The 22,863-nt window shown below is 37.5% G+C and overlaps 5 protein-coding genes across 19 annotated transcripts; 3 read left to right on the top strand and 2 right to left on the bottom strand.

Moving 5' to 3' along the window:
* The first annotated feature begins 1,982 nt into the window (after positions 1–1,982).
* On the top strand, positions 1,983–2,598 carry LOC121741159 (F-box protein SNE-like). Its single transcript, XM_042133855.1, has one exon. The coding sequence runs from the start codon at positions 2,088–2,090 to the stop codon at positions 2,523–2,525; it is 438 nt and encodes a 145-aa protein (XP_041989789.1). The 5' UTR covers positions 1,983–2,087; the 3' UTR covers positions 2,526–2,598.
* Positions 2,599–6,657: 4,059 nt separating this feature from the next.
* On the top strand, positions 6,658–10,302 carry LOC121742388. Of its 2 annotated transcripts, none has more exons than XM_042135511.1 (2): positions 6,658–6,903; positions 7,702–10,302. In XM_042135511.1, the coding sequence occupies exon 2, from the start codon at positions 7,735–7,737 to the stop codon at positions 9,979–9,981; it is 2,247 nt and encodes a 748-aa protein (XP_041991445.1). In that variant the 5' UTR covers positions 6,658–6,903; positions 7,702–7,734; the 3' UTR covers positions 9,982–10,302. The 2 variants fall into 2 exon arrangements, with proteins under 2 accessions (XP_041991445.1, XP_041991444.1); XM_042135510.1 differs by having other exon boundaries at positions 6,661–6,903; positions 7,623–10,302.
* Positions 10,303–10,703: 401 nt separating this feature from the next.
* On the top strand, positions 10,704–12,565 carry LOC121742506 (transmembrane protein 256 homolog). Of its 2 annotated transcripts, none has more exons than XM_042135664.1 (5): positions 10,704–10,951; positions 11,022–11,086; positions 11,172–11,252; positions 11,339–11,382; positions 12,296–12,565. In XM_042135664.1, the coding sequence occupies exons 1-5, from the start codon at positions 10,912–10,914 to the stop codon at positions 12,393–12,395; spliced, it is 330 nt and encodes a 109-aa protein (XP_041991598.1). In that variant the 5' UTR covers positions 10,704–10,911; the 3' UTR covers positions 12,396–12,565. The 2 variants fall into 2 exon arrangements, with proteins under 2 accessions (XP_041991598.1, XP_041991597.1); XM_042135663.1 differs by having other exon boundaries at positions 10,716–10,951; positions 11,016–11,086.
* Positions 12,566–13,027: 462 nt separating this feature from the next.
* Positions 13,028–13,994, bottom strand: LOC121741309. Its single transcript, XM_042134030.1, has 3 exons — positions 13,853–13,994; positions 13,361–13,604; positions 13,028–13,289 (listed from the first exon to the last, which is right to left on the bottom strand). Exons 1-3 carry the CDS (start codon positions 13,903–13,905, stop codon positions 13,221–13,223), a joined length of 366 nt encoding a protein of 121 aa, XP_041989964.1. The 5' UTR covers positions 13,906–13,994; the 3' UTR covers positions 13,028–13,220.
* Positions 13,995–15,133: 1,139 nt separating this feature from the next.
* On the bottom strand, positions 15,134–21,001 carry LOC121741934 (pentatricopeptide repeat-containing protein At1g63080, mitochondrial-like). Of its 13 annotated transcripts, none has more exons than XM_042134917.1 (4): positions 20,408–21,001; positions 17,949–20,320; positions 17,672–17,808; positions 15,134–17,156 (listed from the first exon to the last, which is right to left on the bottom strand). In XM_042134917.1, exons 1-2 carry the CDS (start codon positions 20,829–20,831, stop codon positions 18,099–18,101), a joined length of 2,646 nt encoding a protein of 881 aa, XP_041990851.1. In that variant the 5' UTR covers positions 20,832–21,001; the 3' UTR covers positions 15,134–17,156; positions 17,672–17,808; positions 17,949–18,098. The 13 variants fall into 13 exon arrangements, with proteins under 13 accessions (XP_041990851.1, XP_041990847.1, XP_041990848.1 ...); XM_042134913.1 differs by having other exon boundaries at positions 17,954–17,999; positions 18,090–21,001; XM_042134914.1 differs by having other exon boundaries at positions 17,672–17,771; positions 17,949–17,999; positions 18,090–21,001.
* Between the last annotated feature and the right edge of the window lie 1,862 nt (positions 21,002–22,863).

Below are 22,863 nucleotides of genomic sequence, written 5' to 3' on the forward strand. Positions count from 1 at the left end.
TTGGTCGATTGTTCCACTTCTGATTTCGAGGTCCTATATATATGATCAGAAAATTAACATTATTAGATGAGTATATTGAGAGTCGAGATAAATATTCAATATATACGAACATATGATGCAAAAACCTTCGAATAAATACTTTCTAACTCCTAATTAAAAGTGGGAGGCAAAGAGAGAGATGCCCATGAAGGAGATGGGGAGAGAGAATAGATTGAAAGAGGAAAAAATAGAGTTATTAGACGAGAGAATAGAATAGGAGAGATATAGAACAAAACATAAGGTGGAGAAAGAGAGTGTTTGTTGTTTCATTTCTTACCATTTGCATGACACGTATTTGTACCATTATACAAAGATTTGGAAGAATATATCATATCAACGGGAATAAATCAAAATCAAATACTCTCATACCAACAGAAATAAATCAAAATCTGAATTCTAACTATTTAAATTAAGTATGAAAATAAATCATAAAAATAGGATGCATATTCTCATGATACTCATGATTCCATATCCTGTTGCAGCTCATGTATGTTCTACTTTTCGATCGGCCCATTTCATCCATAACAGTCGAGAATCGAATATTAGTTTAATACTTCTAAATTCATTTCTTATTATCGGCATGACACGTATTTGTGGAGTACTCCTACTTTTAAAGGACAAAAAAAGTTTACAAAATGGGAGGATCGATCCCATGAAAATCGAGAATAAATTAAATTCAAATCCTAACTAATTATATTAAATATTGAAATAAATATTAAGATAGAATGACACTCTCAAACATTTATGGGACTTTTCTCTACATATTATAATACTCCTATGTTTTTAATTATAATATCTAAAATTTTGATGTCAAATCACAAGATCGCTAGGCGTCCACTCCACAAGATTTACTTGCAGAAAATAACCATTCAGAAAAGGGTTCATCAGAATCACCAAAAATTTCCTTACAAAAATTAAAATTTATGCGTTTGACTTTTACTCAAATTTGGAACAACAACATAGTACATATGATAAGAGGGTGAGCAAGTGAGATCCAATAAAATAGTGTAAGAAGAAAAGAAAAAAAAAAGGTGGTCACACTTTTTGGGGGGGCCTTTCTAGTAACCAAGAATATTTATATAACAGTCACAAGATTCATAAAATACACACATACACACGCGTGTGTGTGTGTGTGTGCTTGGGAATGTGAGTCCAAGAAACAAGAATCCAACCCAATAGAAAACAGTGAAGGGTTATATGACTGTTGAGAAGTCTTTGTATGTAGGAAGATGTGTTGGAATCTTGCAGGCTCAGATTTTAATGGATCTTTTTTCTCAATCACTAGTAATTTTTAATCTTTCAATTAGATATATGCTTTCTGTTTCATAGAAGTTTGGAATTTTATATTTGTGGATTGGAAATCCAATCAGATGGAGACTGGACTATGACCATTTTATTGCTTCTCTTGCATATGTTTCTATTTGGTGGGATCTCAACATTGCATCATTTCAACATGTATACACAACACACATATGGAGTATATAAAGGAAGGTTACCAGTGTAAGTTCCTCCCACCTAATGGGCTGCTGAGGTACCGTGTTTGAACCCCTCCATAGCGATGTCGGGCCGGGTTATGGGGGCGCCTGGGGTGAGCGAATCACCTTTTTTGTCCCTAAGTATATAAAGGAAGGAAGGTATGGTTTTATATTTGGCACTGGCATAATCACACATATAGATACGACTTTTTGTTAATTAATTAATAAATTGCAGTATGGGAATAAGAACAAAAACATGTAGACTTTGAGACGATCCAATGCAGAAAGACCACCCAGCATACATATAACAAGTCATAACGTTTACTTTTTGACGTAAATCCCAGCTGGAGCAACGGCCCTCTAAACTAAAAAACAAGTAAAAACAACAAATAAGTATTACTTTGAAATACTACTCTCTACCCCTACCCCCTCCCCCAGTTTTACTAGCTAGCTACCATCTTTGTCACCTTCTCCTTTGGCCTCTTCTCTTGTTCCTCAGATGCCTGCCTATATCTAGGACTATCATATTCATATATACTGTATATTTCTCTCTCTCAACAAATTGATATTGATATGGATATGGATATGGATATGGATATGGATACTAAGAAGAAGTGTACAAGGTTCTTCATCAACGACAACATGGACGTCTTAATTGAGATCTTAAAGCGCCTGGACGAGAAATCAATCGGCGTGGCCGCCTGCGTCTGCCGCCTCTGGTGCGCCCTAACCAGAAACGACGCCCTGTGGGAGCACCTATGCTTCCGCCAGCTGTCTCCGCCTCGGGAGGGTGTGAGGACGGTGGTCGCGGCGCTCGGGGGCTACCGCCGCCTCTACACACTCTGCGTCAAGCCTGTGCTCACTCGCCTCGGCAAGAGGAAGGACATGTGGACCACCCATGAGGTCGACCTCTCCCTCTCGCTTTTCTGCGTTGATTATTATGAGAGGCTCTTTCTCGCCGGCGCCGCCACCCCGCCTTCGTCCCTCATCTTTCTATGCAAAGCTGGATGACCCACCTTATATTATTTGTTTCGATATTCTATTTATTTATCAAATTCAATATAAATAATCACATTCAATTCTTCTTTCCTTTTCTCTCTACAACACTTTTATTTATGTTAATGTATCACTTTTATTTCAGAACTAATTAATGCTTCAAACTCTATGCTTACTTTAATTAATAATTAAAATTTAATAGTATCACTAAAATTATTTAGAGAAGAAATCCCTTCCATCATATATAAGTTCCTCCCAATTTTATATTAATATTTACATAAATGAAAATTAATTATACTCCTACTGCACGAGTTCTTCTTCCAAATGTCCAATATTGGACTATTATTAAGTTTTAAAATGTTTGACATCCTAAAAAAAAGGGATGGGATAGAGGTAGTAATAATTTTCGCAATCCAACTCAGTTCTAGGCCACATAAGAGCATCCGCAACGGTTTTATTACGCTGTCCGTCCGTCCTTGTCGCTGGCAAGCGAGCAAGGCGATGTGGCGCGTTTCTATTGACAGTTGACATTTTCTTTTTTTTTTCTTTTTTTTAATAAAAAATAATACCAAAAATTAAAAAAATATATTTTTTCGAATTCTAAAAAATATAGCCGTTTTATTTCCATTTTTTTGAATTTTTTTTGAATTTTTTTAAAAACATTTAATCCCAAAATTATTTATAAATACACACATTCATCATCCATTTGGACGAAATTCGGCCACTTATGAATTTAATTATGTAATTTTTAATTTTTAAGACTTTAATTATAAAATTTTTAATTTTTAGGATTTTAATTATGTAATTTTTAATTTTTTAGTAATAGTATTTTGGGTATTTTTAATGAATTTTAATATTGTGAAAATGTTTTTATTTAAATTGAATAATATAATGGTAGGACCATTGTGCTCGTCCTTGCGGAAGAGCACGAATGTGGGTGTTGTGCTCTTGCCTAAGAGCAGGCAGAAAAAGTGGATCCGGGCCCACATCCGTGTTTGTTGGCAAGAGCACGGATGTGGATGCTCTAACTTACTAAGAAATGAAATGTAGTCCATTTTATAGAAGAGTAAAGGCCATTTTTTGTCCTAAACATATGACGATTTTATGATTTTGGTCCATAACGTTATCTTTTGAATTATTACATCCTGAACAAATGAAAATGGTCCGGATTTAGTCCATTTTGGATGGAGCCGTCAAAAATTGACGGTCAACGCCAATTATGCATGTTTTGACTTGATTAATTAAAATAATTAATTTACCAAAAATTTAAATATACTCCTATTATTTACCAAAAAATTCTCATTCTCATCACTGCTCTCTCCCTCAAATTGAAAATAGGGTATTCCAAAAATTGATCCCCCCTCAAGTCAGCACGCAAGTTTGGGGATCCCCCGTCGCTAAGAACGAACCTTTAATCGAAGTTTGGGGGCTGTCGGACCAAGATGCGAGCCGACTGTTCGAATAGCCGAGAGAACCAGCGAGGAGTTAGGGACTGACGGTAGGCAGCACCCCACGGCTGAAGCACGAAGGACACGATGGCGTTGGCTGAACTGCCACAATCGAGCTTCATCTCTGATTCGCGATGAGGATAGAGTGAGGGCAATTGGAAAAAGAGGAGGGAGACGCCTCACCGCCACACGCCGGTGATGGACCAGACGAGGAGAGAGGCGAAGTAGCGGCTGTGGTGAAACAGAGAGAGTTTTAGCTCACACGCCGGCCACGGTTAGTGCCCCGTTGGAGTCGGTATGAGGGCAGCGAACGACGGTCGGCAAAATTGACAAAAAGGGGTAGAGGAGGAGCGCTGACTTGAGGGAGGAGGGATGCTTCATTAATTTCAGTTTGAGAGGAAGAAAAACAACGAGAATAATATTTTTTGTTGACTAATAGTATATTTTATTTTCTGGTAAATTAAATAAATTAATTATAACTTGTTAATTCAGTCAAAATAGGTTTAATTAACGTTGACCGTCAATTTTGACCGCTCCATCCAAAATGGACTAAATCCGGGCCGTTTTCATTTGTTTAGGATGCAATAATTCAAAAGAAACTGTTCTGAACTAAAATCATAAGATCGTCATATGTTCAGGACCATAAAAAATGGGATGGGATAGAGGGAGTAATATTTTTCGCAATCCAACTCAGCCTAGCGGTAAAGGGTGCTGGATACCGCGTCCATCCTGGAGGTCTCGAGTTCGAACCCTGGGTGGCGTAATTTGTCTTTCCTCCTTGTTATAGGAGTTGATTTGTAATTTCCTCCTTCATATATATGATATAAATATATGAAGTTAATTAAAAAAAAAAAAACTTACTAAGAAATGAAATGTAGTCCATTTTATAGAAAGAAATCCAGCCCAGGCTAGTCCACTTCGGTGATGCGCCTGGGTTGGGGAGGGCCGTTCTGGTCCATGGTGGTGCTAGGTCAGTCTAATCTATTTGACAATTCTAATTTTACTTTGATATACTCCTGCACAAGAATATGCACTCTTTCCTTTTTAGTTCGTCCCACAAGAATATGTACTTTCCAGTTTTGAAATATCTTTTCTCTCTAATAAGGTGAGACCCATTCACCACTAATAATACTTTAATTACTTTTTATCTCTATTTTTATCTTATTTTACCAATTTTGTTTTTAAACCTATGCTGAACCCAAAGTGCATATTCTTTGGGAATGGGGGGAGTATTTAATTTATAATAAAATGTGAGTGAAAAATTAGTGAAAGTCCAAATACTCTCTCCGTCTCATAAAAATATACGCATTTGAAATGACACGAGAATTAATGCATAATTGGTAATGTAGAGAAGAGTTTATACATTATTCTCTTTCTTACTTATCATTTTTCCAATTTAACTATTTATTATCATTTTTATAAAATGAGTGCTGAAAAATTAAAGTGACACCTAATGTGAGACGAAGGGATTATTTTTTACTATGATGGGACAATTGAGGAAAAAATATAAATTTTTTATTCTAGCTTTAAAAGTTATGAGATTAACTACAAATAAAAAAAATTATTTAAATGACATTTATTCCTATTTAGATAGTTGAAAATAATCAAGAGGAGTGAATTTATTGCAATTTGCATTTCTTAAAACTACGGAAGTTGTTTTTTGGCATGTCAACTATTATTATTATAGAGACTTAAATGTATAGTAATAGTCGGTTGGATTCATCGATCGAACAATAAATTAGCTGCATATTCCAACTCTTCATTATTTTATGTTTCCTGCTTTTGTGATCTGGTATTTTATTTTGGATTGTATTGCTGACTGTTTTAAAATAATTTATTGCATTTTTCTATTAAAAAAAACTAAATAGGGTTTACAACAATGTAAATGACCTAATTATTATTGGGCTTTTAGCCCAATAAATGTACTAGCAATTGCCCAATCAACCTCCATTTTAAAAAAATCAGCCCACAAAAATATATAATCACACGAAATTTACGCTATAGTATAAAATTTTAAAACAATTATGTAAATTGAATTAGTGCAAAATATGTGTTGGATAAAAGAGTAAGTTAGAGCTAGGTAAGCTTTTAAGAAATAGTATCATGTTTTTGATAAACTAATTTTTTGTTACTACAGTATCTCGTAATTTTGTGAATATATTTTCCTATGCGTCGACGAAGAATTAGCAAATACTATAACATTCAAAAATTAATTACGAATCTTTTAAATTCCAACTTTGTACTTATTAATATTATTCTATGTAGTATAAAGTTGAACAAAAATGAGCCATAATTTCTGTGGCCCACAACTCCATGTTAACACCCAACAACTTGTCACCACACAAAATGGTAATATTTGCAATTTATTGATATTATTTTATTCTAATTACAGTATGTTGTATAAACCTTTATTAAAAAATATTACGCAATATATATAGGTTTATATTTTAAAAGAAAATAAGTTAACACACATAATATTTTGTACATATCGTGAAATATTAAGATATGTAGCCTTTCTATTGGTTTTTACAAGATGGTAAATATAGTTTAATTAAATTTAATACTCCGTATTTATATTCAATTTATCCCCAAACATTTTGTTTGGTAAGGGCTCACCTTTGGATGCCTCCCCAAAATTAAATACTATACTAATTGTTACTTTCAGACAACTATAATAAATATAATTATGAAAAATACATATTGAATATTATAATAGTACTATTATATAGTTTTGGTTTCATTTTTATTATTCAGTTTTATATTTAATCTATTTATTTATATATACACATTAGCATAATTTTTTTAACTGCTGCGTATAGTTGTAGTTCTACTACTAGTTTAAATAATCTCTCCACAGTATAATTATTTTTTATTTTTATTTTTATTTTTGTTGCTCCGATTTCTGGAGGAATCTCTGCCGTCGGCCGCCGGAATATTCTGCTGAGGTATTTACTTCTCACTGCCAGCTCCGAGTTTAATCTTAAGTGAGCTTTCCTTTTTGGTTTAATTGTATTTCTTTTTTGGTAATTCTGTTGGTGGTGATTTTGAAATGATGCGGTGGATTTCTGTTTGTTCGAATTAAACCTATTTTTGGTGTAGATCTGAAGCTAGTTTTGTAGGATCAGGAGATTCTGTAGTTAATTTTGTTCTGGATTTTTTGAATCTCGCTTAGATTTTGAGATTTTCTCCTTTTGTTAAGTTCGTTGTCTGGGCCGAAAATTGTGGATTTTAGTGAATTTTCGCTGATTTCAAGCTTATATCTTCTGTAATAAAAACATTGTGCTGAATTTTCGGAGGATTTGTTTAATTATGGCGTTGGGTTGAATTTAGCTTGATATTATTTGACTGGGCTGAATTTGGTGAAAACGTAGTTGAATTGAAGCTTGCGTTTCTTCAGTTGTTTGTTTTTGTTAGTTCGAACAGTTCACTGCGATTTTGTGCATGTTTTTTTTCGTTGTGTTTGTTGCGTGAAGTGGATGATTTGAATTTACGATTGATTTAGTCTGATTGGTGCTGGGTGACAACGATTGATAGCTTGAGCAGTGGATGATTTTTCTTCTTTTACATTGGTTGTTGAAGCCAGGATTTTATCATGTTTTGTCAGCTTAATATTACGTGTACAGCTGAAATTTAGTGATTCTTGATCTGTTTTCGTATTATGCAGCACGCAGTCATTTATTCTGTAAGGCCATCGGATCTGTCACCTGGCATATGCTGCTTGTAATTTGTTGTTTTTTGTTAAGGATCTGGGCTTGCGTATTGTAGTCGAACTTGTGATGGGATCCAACACGGAGGAAGCCATTAGAGCTAAAACATTGGCTGAGAAGCAATTTTTGGAGAAAAATTTTGCCGGAGCGCAGAAGTATGCTGCGAGAGCTCAGACACTATGCAAGGAACTGGATGGTATATCTCAGATGGTGGCCACATTTGGAGTCTACAAGGCTTCTGAGGCGACAGCTAATGGAGAACTTGACTTCTATTCAATTCTTGGAGTGGACCCATCTGTGGAGAAGTCCAAATTGAAGAAGCAGTATAAGAAAATGGCAGTTACACTACACCCTGATAAGAACAAAACTGTTGGCGCTGACGGGGCATTCCGACTAGTTTCTGAAGCATGGACACTGTTATCTGACAGTGCTCAAAGAAGTGCTTATGATCAACGGAGAAGTTTGTTTGCTGGGTACAGTGATCCTTCCAAGTTTTCTGCTCATGGAAGACTCGATACATTTTGGACTGTCTGTACCTCCTGTCGTGTCCAGTATGAGTATCTTAGGAAATATGTTAACAAACGACTTTCTTGCAAGAACTGTCGTGGTGTCTTTGTTGCCGTTGAAACTGGGTTGGCCCCTCCAAATGATACTTTCCAATATAACTATTCTTATGCGCCTGAGAATGGTTATGGTCATGGAAACCATGGTCGTGGGGTTGCATACATACCCCCAACAACTGGTTATGGTGCACCGAGTGTGGTGTCGGGACATCATACTGGATATAGATCAGAGTATGCTTCTAATATATCCTTTCAGGGTAGCGCATCTGGAAATTCTGTCGGACTCTCAGACCCTAGTGGACTATCTTCATCTTCATTTATCTTTTACCAAGCCAATGGGGAGGCAAACCCGACAAAAGCTAATGGCAAGCATCAGTCAGTGAAGGCTATGGGTCATATGGTCTCTAATGGGTGTACTGGTCAGTATGAAGCATCGAAACCCAAACGGGGGAGACCTGCCAAGAAGAGAAAAGTGGAATTAGGAATCTCGTATCCAAATGGGCATGACAAAGGTTGTGCAAAAGTAGCTGTAGAACCTAATACAGCCACTGCAAATGGAATATTAAAGCCTGCTGCTAAGCTTCCCTTTGCAGCTGAAACTTTGACAAGGCGGAGTTCTGCTGCTCCTGCGGTTGATGTGAGGCAGTTGTTAATTGATAAGGCAAGAACAGAAATTCGTAAGAAGCTTGAAGAAATGAAGTTGGCTGATGAAGCAGCTGCTGTCGAGGCTGAGAAAAGAAAGGCGCTTGCTGAAGCTGATAAATTACGTGCAGCTGCTGCTAATAAACAATTGGAACTTAAGAGAACTGTATCTATAACAGTTCCAGATTCGGACTTCCATGACTTTGACCAGGACAGGTCTGAAGAATGCTTTAAGCCTAAGCAGATATGGGCCCTCTATGATGAAGAAGACGGTATGCCTCGCTTATATTGTATAATTCGCGACATCATCTCCCTGAATCCATTCAAGATTTACATAAGCTACTTAAGCTCAAAATCTGACACTGAATTTGGGAGTGTGAATTGGTTAGATTCTGGGTTTACCAAATCTTGTGGGAGTTTTAGAGTGTTTCACTCCGAAACAGTGGAGCAAGTCAACATATTCTCTCATCTCCTTGCTAGGGAGAAGGCTGGTAGGGGAGGTTGTGTAAGAATATATCCAAGAAGTGGAGACATTTGGGCTGTATACAGGAACTGGTCACCGGATTGGAACAGAACAACCTCGGCTGAGGTAAGACACCAGTACGAAATGGTTGAGGTTCTTGATGATTATTCCGAAGAGAATGGTGTATGTGTAGCGCCTGTGATTAAGCTGGATGGATACAAGACGGTGTACCATAGGGAAACAGACAAGGATGGCACCCGATGGATTCCAAGAAGAGAGATGCTACGGTTTTCACACCAGGTACCGTCTTGCTCCCTCAAAGTTGAAGGCACTAACTTGCCTGAGGGCTGCTGGGATCTCGACCCCGCTGCAACCCCAGAAGAACTCCTTCAAGGAGAAACTGGACTTCACAATAAGACAAGTCCAGGCCAGACAGCAATCATTTCTGAGATCCGAGGAGAAGAACAATATTCATCTGAAGGAAAAGTGAGCGAAAGTAAAATCTGTGCTTCGACTCCAGACAACTACGGCACACAGGTTGAAGGCATGGAGCCCGAAAGTATCACAAGCGAAGTCCCTCAAGTGGAATGCAGAAACGAAAAAGCTCCAGCAGGACTGCCGTGTGTTGGAACAGGTGCAAGGAGTTAACAAGAGTTGAGGTAATCTGAAAAAAATCTCCATTTTACATATATCAAGTGCATCCTCACAGCTGAACTACAGGCTTGACGGACATGAAAGTGCAAAAGAAAGTAGAAATTGAACCTGATCTGTGTTCGTTGCAGGGAAAGACACAAATGTATAGATTTAAACACAGCCTAGATTGATCCCTACTTTCCTCAAAAAGGTTAGATAGTTGGAGGATTAGAAGCAATCCCTTGCCTTCATATCCATTCAGTAATTTGTAACCTTGATTTTAGAACTGTTTGACTCCTGCTTCTATAGAAATGCTTTATATTTTGACTCTGTTTATGTAGCGTTTGCTTTTTCGCTATCTCTGCGAAATCGAAATCTTGAGAAGTTTTTGGAGTTTTGTGATTTTTGTTCTTGGATTTTTTTGATTAATATTTTCCATCTTGAAAGATTTGATGATTAACTGTTTGTTTAAAGGCTAGTCCTGCAGTTTTCAGCAACTGTGCTGGCCTTTTCTATTGTGTGTTATTTTATCCATTGTAAATAGTACCAATGCAAATCGTGTGTAGGAATAATCGAGCAAGTATGCTATTATTGACTACGAAATTTTCTCATTACAAAATAAAATCAAGAAAAAATATTGAGATTTTGCTATTGGGATTGAGGCATCTCGATAGGTTTTTTTATCACATTTAAAATTGAAGGAAAAAAGAAGCATTATTCAGATCTTGGTATCACATTGAAATGAAAAATTGAAGGAAAAAACCAAGCATTAATCTTTGCTACCAACGTGAAGAAATTGTAGGGTGTTTAATGAAAATAATGAGTGTCGAGTGCAGTTAATAGAAGTCAGACTTTCCCTTTTCTTTTCCCTTTTTCTATTGTTTTAAACTGGACAAAGAACTGAAAAAAAGAAATAAACGAAAAAGAAAAAATCGAAAATCAGAAATGGATCCTCGTCTCTGGCACAAAGTTGCAGCTATCTCAGGTAAACATCTCCCTCTCTCTCTCCGAATTTTTTGTTTGATTGTTATTTCTGCATTTGGAACCAGGTGTAGCTGCTCTAGGGCTCGGAACCTATGGCGCTCATGGTTTCAAGCCAAAGAACCCTTCCTACAACGATGTAACTATGCTCTATTTTTTCGAGTTTTTCTCAGTTATTTTTTGTAATGACGTGATTCATCTGTGCGATTGATTGCGTATTGAAGGTGTGGCGTACAGCAAATTTGTACCATTTGGTTCACACAGCTGCTTTACTCGCCGCTCCTATTACTTCACGCCCTAATATTGTGAGTACCCAACTTCTCGTGTGTGTGATTTGATTTGATTTGATTTTGCATTGAAGTCTTTTATGTGGATTTATTGTTTTTGGTAGTTTGGAGGCCTTTTGACTACTGGAATCCTGGCATTTTCGGGGACGTAAGCTTTCTGTTTCTTGTCGTTTTCTTTCGATGAAGCATAGCTAGAAGCTCAATTTACTATTGATGGATTTGATGAAACGATGAAAGAAATGGTTGATCCATTTTAGATTTTTCAGTTCATATAAGCTTAGATGAATGTATATTAGGAGTTTTGCTCACATTGTAAAATCTATGTACAATATCTTATACTACTATTGAAGTAGGCCAAGAAATAGAGTTCTTCCAGCTCGTTGGTATATCAGTGCATGGAACTCTCTGAGCATGATCTCGTTGAGAATGTTTGATCTTGCAGAATTGCATGTAGGCAAAAAATTCGAAACTTGTGTTGGTGGTTGATATCTAAATGGCTAAAGACTGAACATTTGGGGATTGAAGTTCTTAGGTTATTGCATGAATTGCTCTGGTGTTTTAGGATGAGTCTACCTTATTGTTTGTCCCTGTTCAAATCATTCATTAACAACTCATGAGTTGAGACAGACGAATGGTGTGATTCTATGTGATCCCCGCCACAGATTATTTCCTTCAAAGTTGTGATTTTTTTTTCTAAATTTCATTGGAGATATCTGTTTTACATGGAAAAGCATAACTGCCTGTTGTTTTTTGAAGCATCCCCACAACCTAATAGTTTGCTATTCAGCATGTAACTAAATCACAACGTCAATATTCATATATCAAGAATATAATGACAAAGTATAAGGTGCTGACATATCCCTGACCATGATCAACTCCTGATATATTCTAGTAGACTGCCTTTCTGAAAGATTTCACTCATTATACTACTAGTTCATATTTGGCATTTGTTTCAAAATGATAACTGTAGACAAATCCTGAGATTGGATGACATAACATTTCTTGTGGTTTGGTTAGATTTTCTGTATGATATATATGACTAACAATGGCCGATTTTACAGGTGCTATGCAGTTGCATACCTAGAAGATAGAACATATTCTCGGTTAGCCCCCTTCGGAGGATTTGCCTTCATTGGCGCTTGGGCAAGCTTGATGTTCTGAGCAGTTTCATCTCTCAAAATAACATGTTGTAATTGCTATTTCTATTGAGAAATCTGTCTGTTAGCTATATAATGTACTTTGTATACTGCTTTTTCAGTATGTATTTCAGTGAATAATCCGTGTAAAGAGATTTTTCTGTCATAAAGTTACATGAAGTGTGAATTCATTCATTTTTTGGCAGTACTAAAATTTGCAGTATTTGTTTGGAAAAGCAAGAAAATGACGAGGAATAGCCTTGCTAGACAAGTACAATTGAAGATGCTTACAATTGCAGCAAAAAAGGCGATTCCGTCGCCTTGGCGGCCCCCACACTCCGTCCCGACATCAGGTGAGGGGGTTCAATTAGGGTACGCAGTAGCCCGTCCCAGGCTCATTGCAGCAAGATCTGTCCCTCCATTGCCAACTGCGCTACGCCCCTGCGGGCGTTTGAAGATGCTTACAATGAAATCATACGATGACACGAAACCCCAGCGTTTTGTCAACTGAGCTGTGTTTCCTAGTCCAAATCGACCATTTCATGATTGTTATGAATTGATTCTGAGAAATTAGATGCGAAGATGGAAGAGAGCTTTTTGTTTTAGAATGGTGTAGAGAAAAACCCTCTTTTGATCTACTCAAGGAATCGAGCTATATACATCCGTGAAGAATAAAACTGAGAACTAACTAACTAACCAAATACAACGACTAGTAAGAAAAAGACGGCTAGGATTAGAGCTAACTAATCTATCGAGATCCAACGACTACTGAAAGCCGACACACTCCTCACACTTTACTTCAAATCCTTGAGCTCGATTAAGCTCACTTCATCCGATCAATGCTGATCAATCACATATAACAACAATGATCAATAACCTCAAGCTCAGGGTGTGAGCTCATAGTTGCAAGAGTTATAACCTGCAGGAACAAGGCAGCCATAGTTAATAGAATGTGTGTGTGTGTGTGAGAGAGAGAGAGAGAGGACTGACTGGGGTGAAGAGCAGTGGTATAGGCAGCGCCTCTGAAGTAACAAGAGCCACCTCTGCGCTTGAACTTTTGATAGTAATTGTTGAAGGCAGAAGAAGCATGGGCCCTAACAGTATTGGGCTGAAAGCAGGCCTGGCCCACTTGAATCTTGCTGCAGTTGGCGTTTCCAATACCACAGGCCCAATCCAAAGCCGTTTGCAATTCACTCTCCGAGCTTTGCTCGTCTGCGACCCACCACCACTCCATCTGAACAAAATAAATGGAGTATTAAATTAGTAAGTATTTTCTAAATTTCTTCAAGCAAAAAGTCATTTTATGAAATGAATTCATGCATGCCAATTCATAAAAAATGTAGAGTAGAGTTGACATAAGAAGTTTTAATGGAGAGAAAGAAGCAAATTAAGTGTTTTGAGAAATATAAAACAGAGACCAAATATAGAAATTTTATTAGGGGCCGGGGTGAGAGAAGATTGAGAGATACTCCATGGTGTTACCTGATAGTATTTGTAAATAGTTGGTGATAAGAAAGAGAGCAAGGAGAGAGCATATCTTCTTGAGTGCTGACATGTTATCTGAATGTAGGGAGAAGAGTAGTGATTTATAGGTTGGAGTATTGGAGTGTAGTGTACGCGTGAGCATTGGTCGAAAAAGGCTGCAAAAAAACTTAAAACAAAAAGGCTCGGACTATAAAAACAGATCGCACTTGTTTTGAGCAAGAAAATAGAATCAGATTCTAGTGTGTTATGCATGGCAAAAAAAGAGAATCACATGCATGCTTTAAGAGTTTGAGATGTTTCTAGGCCCAATCATTTTTAGTGTTAGCCCAACAAATCAAACCTGAGCTGTGCCCATTTACACACTAGAATCATTATGTCATCGTAGGTTATCTGAAAGATTTTTGAAGCTAAACAAAGTGTAGCTTTATCATCAAATTCAAAGCGTTTAAGTTGTTTGAAAAAATGTAAGATTATCATGCATATATAAAGGCTAGAAGGAAGATAAATTGGGCTCAAAATGTTGCATCTTTGCAGGTGGTATGTGGAATCAGAGCTGCTCAGATCTTTAAGTTGTAATGAATCATTCACGTTTCCACGGTCAGTATGCCAAGCAAAGGTTATACAGTAGTACAGGATTGTTGTTCAAACTAACCGTTTCATTTTGTGCAGGCCACTGCTCTTATATATCTACTCCAAAAGGTTTATTTTGCAAACATCATCCAAAGAATATCATGTATTGCTGCTTCTTCGTACTACTGTCCTTTTCGATTGGTCATTTTTGGTTTTGAGATTGCACAAAATAAGTACTACTCGTATTAGAGAAGCAACTCACAAATATATGTAAAATATGTTCCATTCTTTGGCAGGAGTAAGAAGCGTAAGCACAGATCAAAGGAGGCTTCGAATGATATGCAAGGATGTCGAGGATAGGGGTGTACATCACATCAACATGTTTAAGTTTGTTTGCTTTGTCTTTTCGATTCTGGAAACTATCGACAACAACAGGAGAAGCCAATACAGGGATGTAGTTTCAGCAAGATGCTAGAGTGAAGCTTAGAGCCGCATTGCATGAAGAAAATCTGAGAATGATTCTGTGAAGCTCATAGTTGATACATATAATTTTGTATTTGTTCAATTTCCTTGTCACCAAATTTGGCTAGTCTTCACAACTTTGCATTTGAGATGCATGAGCATGTTATTTTTAGGTTTAAAATATAGGAATTTGCGTACATGTGAAAAATGGTGCATTTATTCCATCAATTTGAATTACTAGGAGTATATAAAAACAATGTACTCCATTTATATGTTAATAAAGCGTCGCCATTTTTCATTTTTTCAAAACCACCACCTACTCTCCTACTCCTACTATTTTGTCATCTCTCTACTGTCATATCAACAGCATCAAACACAACTTTTTTTACCTTCATTTCTCATAATTTCTTTTATTACATTGTCTTTACAACCACGAAAAGAAAATGAACTCTTGTTTCTAGCAAAAGGGACTGACTTAACCGATTCTAGCACATACCGATCTAAGTTTACGGATTTTGGACAACCCCTCTCAACATGTTTTTTTGCCCGATGCTTGATCTTAGCTTGATAAGGTGTATGTTTTAGCTGTGTTTCTTGCCTCCTATGTACCTCAGAAACTAGCTTCTCTTTATTGTATCAACTTTTTCTTACATAGAGAAAAGAAAGGCTCAAGAAGATAGACAAGCGTAAAAGGAAACAGGAAAAGAATGTGATCTCACATTAAGCATAAATATGCGTATACATATCATGGATTTCTAGAGACGAAGAGAGGTATCAACATCAGAAATTTCAAAGAAACTGTGAGGCCCTCTAACAGTTTGTTGGTGTCGGAAATGTGGCGTGTGATGACTATGGGAGGAAGAGTTGAGCCCAAGTGCTAGAGGGTCTTGACAAGCAGCGTTGTTTGAAGACAACGTTGAAAATCTCGTGACTGAAAGGTCACGGCGAAGATTGGTTTCTTGAGGCATTAGTTTGAGATTCTGTGTCTCTTCTCTCATCTCCTTCAATCTCTGCAGCTGCTTAAACCTTTCTTGAAGTAGCACTATTGATGAACCAACTATTGCTGGATCCTTGTGTTGCCTCCCCATTCTCCCTGTTTCTCTCTCTCTTGCATGGTGTGTGTTTGTGTATGATAGTGTATATATAATAAGAGAGGGGTTTTATTGTTTTTGCTACTGGTTTTGGAGGTTATCAATCAGCCTCTTGATTGATTCCAGTGTGACGAAATGAAGGGGGGAATTGGGCGACTGCGCAGTAAAGTCCAAGAAGGAAATGCTCGAGAGAGTAGTGAAATAATCTAGAGAGAGGGAGAGAAGTTGGTGGAGGGAAAAGGAGTTGAAGGTATGGCTAAATGTTGAGGGGAAGAGGCCAAATGGGAATGTACATAGTAGTTGGAGGGATATGTTTATTGGAATATGAGGTTGTGTGTCGGCTTGTTTTGAGCATTCTAATCACGCCATCATTGATGGTTCCATTCTTGTTGTTATCCTGAGTCATCAATGATGATTTTGATTAATTTAATAGGTTGGTAGAATAATTTGTATAATAACTTTGAAACATATCACAATTCGCAATTCGATTCTTTATCTTGAATTTTAGCCCCCTTTGCTTAGTTGATCCATTGAAACAAAATGTGGCTGCCTGCTTGTGTACAAACATATTGAATGTAACACAGAAATCGAACAAAGAAACAAGACATGGCAAACATTTTCTGCCATGCTATCTTTGCCTTGATGAGAAGATCTGAAAGAAAAACTCAGAGAGATACAGAGATCAGCCAATTATTTGCAAGTGGCTAAATGTGCCTAACAAGAATGTAGAAGCAACGTGAATTTCAAAATTCCCACCTGCTTCACAAAAGAATCATTCAAATTTACATGCTAAAACTAATGTGAGCTCTAGAGAATACAAGGGGTGCAAAAGTCAACCAAACATGAGTCCCAAAGAATTGTATAGCGAAAATCCAATGAGTTAGGGAAGCCATTGAAGTTTTTCCTATTATGAGTTGATTCAACTGGTCGCAATTTGCAGTCATGAATATGTAGACATGGCTCTAAAACTATACATACTGTACATCCAAGCTGTATGCAAGAGCCTGGATGAGAAACGTCTGGTTCGACATCCATTAGCACCACGTCGTATGCATAGACAGTTAACAAGTGATGACAATAGCTGCCAAATGTTACAGGCTTTGAGTAATTCTGAAATACCAAAATTTTGCCATCAAGTCCACAAGATAGATTCAGGATTCAGTACGCACACGAACACCCTAGTTTTGAAAAAACAAGATCCAAGTTATTGTCCTGAAATAGCATTAAACCCAATTTCATTTGTCACCCAACCAACCAAACTTTCAATCTTTGCATATAAGTGACAGTTAATTGGTATATCTAAACAAGTTAAAAATCTTTTACTGTGTGCATATTAATCATCAAATCAGTAAATACACGTGCACACAAGCATCAATGGGGTACATTAGATTGTATCCAAGTGGTGGAGTATATGATCTGAGGCAAATCTCATGCATCCAATGATATTGCACCCAATTATTAAGTGACACGTTTATGACATTAGATGGTTGGCATTTTCTTTATCCTTGCCTAATATGATGTAACCTTTTGCTCAAATAGTAGAGTTCGACAATTAAAAGCACTTCTAAGAGGCAAAGCAGCAAATTGTGCTATTACTTCGTTTTTATAATGGCTACTTATAAATGTTTTATCATTACCAAAAAATTTAGTTAAACATTCAAATACAAAAGCAAATGTAAGGACAATATATTACCTGAAATTATTGGTTAACCGAGCAACCAAGTCATATCTCTCTTTTTTAGAAAGAAAAATTGATCAGTGAGATCCCAAGAATCGGGCAACTCCATAGTATCCTGTGAGCAATGTATGGCATATATGACATTTGGAGCCCTAAAGAAGCCAAAAAACAAACAGATACTAAAACAACAAGATTACTGCAATGAAATTATGAAACTTGTGTTGCTGAAGCTGCTATACTAGAACACGGAAAAGGAGCTGACAGAAATATTTTAATAGAATAACATAATTACCTCACCACTTATTTGATAGTAATTTGCAGCTTAATATCCTTCCACGAGATGCTGCAGAAAACCCACCCTTGTTGAGAAAAGATAAGGGCTATCAAATAAGAATGTATTTCCCATGAAAAAAAATGTTTTCACTATATCAACCATGAAATATTATCCTGGGTTTTGGTCTCCTAGGACTTGCAATCCATCAGAAAGTTGGTTCTCTGAGATAGATTTGTCGGTATTAGACATCTCCCTCGCTAGCATTTGATGTGTCTGGTTGCTAATAAGGACATTCTTTGAGTTCATTGCATGAAGAAAATTCAAGCATAATTGTGATTCCCCGCCCTTTAGTAGGCGGTCAATCAAGACAGTCCAAACAATCTCATCACCATTCCATTGTTTCTCAAGCATGCCGTTGAACACCGTTTCAGCCTCTTTTGTCCGTTGTCTTGAACAGAGAGCTGATATAAGATCTGCATAAACTGATAAAGGGAGGTTGGAACCCCTACGGTTAAGCAGATTAAGTGTCTCCAGAGCAGTGTCTACTCTCAAATTCTTGCAATAAGCTTTGAGGAGAGAGCAATATATAGCCTCATTAGGAGCCTGCTCTTTCTCCTTCATAAATTTCACCAGCTGATCTGCCTCGTGGCTTCTGCCACCATGACAGAGACCATCAATTAAGATGGAAAATGTATCAATAGAAGGTTCACAGCCAATCTCGGACATCCTAACTAGTAGATTGCAAAAGGTATCAACTGTAACTTCTCTTTCATCGAAAATATGACCAGGAACAGTTTCATGTTGCGCTGTGATTTTTTCAGCAACTGTCTGGCTCTCCCTCTGTATCCCTTTGAGCAACACACTGTAGGTCCTGTAGTTTGGGGTGCGACCTGCATTTATCATCCGATGAAGCAGAGAAAATGCATGATCTAGTCTACCTACAGATACAAAGCCATCGATCAATGAGGTATATGTGACCACATCTGGATATATTTTTTTTGTCATCACCTCTTCAAGCAAGATCTCTGCCTCATCCACGCGGCCTTCCCGGCAAAGACCATCGATCAATGCACTGTAGGTATACAAGTTTGGCAAGCAATTCTTTCTCTCCATTTCACGGAGAACCTTGAATGCCAGATCTAACCCCCCATCCTTGCAAAGACCATCAATTAGAGTTGTATATGTAATCACATTGGGAAGCAGACCATCTTCTGCCATGTCATTGCATAGTTTCTCTGCTTCAGACAGCCTATAAAGCTTAGATAGACCATTAAGAACAGCATTATAGGTCTGTATATTAGGATGGCAACCACCCTCCTTCATCCTCTTGAGCAAAACTAATGCATCTTCAACTTTCCCTTTCTTGCAGAGACCATTAATTAGAGTCGCATAGTTCACCAAATTTGGGCTCAGACCTTCCTGCATCATTTCCTCAAATAATGCAGAAGCAACATCAAGCCGATCTCCTTTGCAAAACCCATTAATGAGTTCCGCATATGTATACTGGTCAGGTTTACATCCATTTTCCTTCATCACCTCCATCAACCTACTGGCATTATCTAGATAACCGCATCCAATGTATCCTTTGATTAGCGTGTTATACGTGATCGTATTGGGAGGGGGACCCAGCAGCATTTCACGAAATAGAGTCATTCCCCGTTCAACATTTTTTATCACACAGAAACCATTGATCATAGCATTATATGTTTCTGTTTTGTCCAAATGACCGTGACGTTCCATCCACTGAAAGATTTTAAAAGCAGCATCGACATTTCCTCTTACACACAGTTCATGTATCAGAGCATTATAAGTGACTGTGGTAGGAACCAATCCATCTCTCACCATCTTGTGGTACAGCCCTTTTGCTACCTCAAGTTGGTTAGATTTTGCCAATCCACTGATAAGGGCCGTGTATGTCAGCACATTGGGTACAGTACCCCTCTCTCTCATGCTTGCAACAAGAGAAACCACCTCATCTACACGCCCATCTTCAAGCAATGCTGTGATAGGAAGAGTGTAAGTGTAAACTGTAGGTCTGATGTGATTCTCAATCATCTCCTCGATCATACACAAAGCCTCATCAACCCTTCCATCATTGCATAAGCCATTAATAAGAGTACTATACGTCACTGCATTGGGATCAATCCCTTTCTTTACCATCTGATCAAAAACAACAAACGCTTTATCCAGATTTCTGTTCCTACAGTGCCCTAGAATTAACGACGTATAAGTGAACACGTCAGGAAACATTTCAAACTGATATAGCTGAGACAAGATAATCTTAGCCTCCTTCACCTTCCCCTTCTTACATAGAATATTGATGATGGTATTCAAAGTTAACAAACTGGGGTTGATCCCACTAGCCAAAATCTCCTTATACACATTTAGAGCTGCAACAAGCATATTAAATTTCCCCAATTGAATCAAAAGAGAATTAAAACTATATAGACTATAAGAAAGGCCTTTACTAGCAATACCATTCAAGAAATCAACAACCCTTCTAATTTCCCCCTCGTCTCGACAAGCTTTAATCATAAGAATCCTCACATGGTCAGCAGGCGCAAAATTCTGATCTTTAACAAGCTTATTCAACATGGACATATAACAGCACATATCATGACTGTAAAAATGCCACTTAGAAAGCCAATAAAAAAACTGCAAAACAGAATCGGTGCTGGCGTGGGTTTCAATGATTCGAGCGACGTGGAAAGGTTTGAGCTTGGGTGTGAGGGATTTCAGCTCGGAGCTACCGCGCCATGGGATACGCGGATTGGATAGTATTTCACAGACTAGTTGGACTAGATTTGGAGAGGGATGATTTTGGAAATCGGAGAAGCTGAGGAGACGGCGGGTGGATAGTAAAACCGGATAGGGGAAGTGAGGCTTAAGGGGTTTTAACATCGCGAGAAAGAAGACCGCGGGAGGTGGAGGTGGCGGCGGCGAGAGAGTTCATGAATCACTAATGCGGCGGAGGAGAGGACTGCCATAAAATACGGTGGCGCATTGATGGATGGAGGGACTGGCGAAAGGGGCAAACCGAAGCAAGAAGAGAGAGAGAGACGGAGCTAGGGGTTTTGTTCACAGTTGAGTTTAGAGAAAATTGCATTTGTAGGCTAGTTTGCTTTTAAAATAACGAAAATGTACCCATTTTGTTATCTATTTCATATATGAGAAAAAACCGTCAATGCTAATGGTGTGTATATAAGTAAAAACGTCAATGGTAATGGCGTGTCTTTAAGTAAAGACGCCAGCGTGGATGGCGTTTTATACTGTCTTCGTATTTCACCCGTATTTTCTCCAAATACAGTTTAAATAAAACACGCCAACCTAGTTAGCGTATTACGTAATAAACGCCAACACAGTTGGCGTATTACTGGAAAGTGAAACGTGTGAGTCTCTGGTCTCCATCGTTCAATTAATGTGGTGATAAGATGGTGGTCAATGTCTTTCGGTTGACCACACCTCAACATCCCGCCAAACTCCATCTCGTCAATTACAGCCAAAACACGCGGATGTATGGGAACATCCCAAATGATTCCTTCGTACCTTCTGCAGCGTACATCTTCTGATGGCACTCCTGCCCATATGTTATTAGAGACGTGTTGTCTCTGCAGATATAATACGGAGGGGTCCTCAGGACCACATAAGAGTCTTCGGCGAGCACTTGAAGATGATGTCATAGTTTACCTACACAACATTCACAATTCAAAACATTAACAATTTTAACTAAACAACAAATATCAATTCACCTACGTCAATTCATCAATTAACTAAACAACATACATCAATTTAACTACATCAATTTATCAATTAACTAAACAACATACATCAATTTAACTACAAAACATTAACAATTTTAACTAAACAACATACATCAACCTAAACAATTTCAATAATTTATACCCTAACTAAACACCAACATCTCAACTATTAATCCACAATAATGCTATTCAAACAAGTCAATATGCTTAATAATAATTAAACAATTCAAACTAAACAATATACATCAATAATTTGTCACTAGGGTTTTAGGTTTATAAGCCAAATAAAACCCAAATAAACCAAAAACCACATAAACCAAATCAATTTGCCCACTTTTTAAGCCATAACAACCCTAAGGTTTAGGTTTTTAATCAAATTTAAACTCTAGCTAAACAGCAATATCTCAACTATCTCAACAATACACAAATTCACTTAAACCCTAACAATGCAACATCAATTTCAACTCAATTCACAACCCATTACAAACCCTAGCTAACTATCCAACAATTACTCTAATAATGTAAAAGATAAGCACACTAACCGAAAAAAATATACGAATTTGGGGAAAACAAGCACCGCTTGATGAATGGACGGCGAAATCACGGAGAGGAGGGCAAAATCGCGACGAGAGGGGCGCTGCTTTGGATGAGTTTTCGCGAAGTGTGTGGTTGGCGTTTATTCGCGATCTGGATGAGGCTGCTATATGATTCTGTGTAAACACGCCACTCGTGTTGGCGTCTTTACTCTCTAATTATAACACGCCAACCTCGATGGCGTCTTTACCAAAAGACGCAATTCGTTTCGGCGTTTCTTATTTCCTAAACACGCCAACCTTAGAAGCGTTTTTCATTTAAACACGCCAACTTGAGTGGCGTGTTTTATTTAAACTGTATTTGGAGAAAATACAGGTGAAATACGAAGACAGTATAAAACGCCATCCACGCTGGCGTCTTTACTTAAAGACACGCCATTACCATTGGCGTTTTTACTTATATACACGCAATTGGCATTGGCGTTTTTCCATATGTGGAATAGATAACAAAATGGGTACATTTTCGTTATTTTAAAGACAAACTAGCCTAGAAATGCGATTTTCTCGTTGAGTTTAGGGAGTATTTTATAGTATGAAATTGTATTCCTAAAATTTGATGTAAATATTACTATAATGATT

The sequence above is a fragment of the Salvia splendens genome, chromosome 7 (genome assembly GCF_004379255.2).
Source record: "Salvia splendens isolate huo1 chromosome 7, SspV2, whole genome shotgun sequence".
Lineage (NCBI taxonomy): Eukaryota > Viridiplantae > Streptophyta > Magnoliopsida > Lamiales > Lamiaceae > Salvia > Salvia splendens.

Coding starts and splice junctions, on each gene's coding strand:
- LOC121741159 (XM_042133855.1), top strand. CDS start 2,088: ATGGATATGGATATGGATATGGATATGGATACTAAGAAGAAGTGTACA.
- LOC121742388 (XM_042135511.1), top strand. CDS start 7,735: ATGGGATCCAACACGGAGGAAGCCATTAGAGCTAAAACATTGGCTGAG.
- LOC121741934 (XM_042134913.1), bottom strand. CDS start 20,831: ATGTTAAAACCCCTTAAGCCTCACTTCCCCTATCCGGTTTTACTATCC.
- LOC121742506 (XM_042135663.1), top strand. CDS start 10,912: ATGGATCCTCGTCTCTGGCACAAAGTTGCAGCTATCTCAG. Junction 10,952..11,015: donor CAAAGTTGCAGCTATCTCAG/GTAAACATCTCC, acceptor ATTTGGAACCAG/GTGTAGCTGCTCTAGGGCTC. Junction 11,253..11,338: donor TTACTTCACGCCCTAATATT/GTGAGTACCCAA, acceptor TGTTTTTGGTAG/TTTGGAGGCCTTTTGACTAC.
- LOC121741309 (XM_042134030.1), bottom strand. CDS start 13,905: ATGCTCTCTCCTTGCTCTCTTTCTTATCACCAACTATTTACAAATACT. Junction 13,605..13,852: donor CTATTTACAAATACTATCAG/GTAACACCATGG, acceptor TATTTTGTTCAG/ATGGAGTGGTGGTGGGTCGC. Junction 13,290..13,360: donor TACCACTGCTCTTCACCCCA/GTCAGTCCTCTC, acceptor TTGTTCCTGCAG/GTTATAACTCTTGCAACTAT.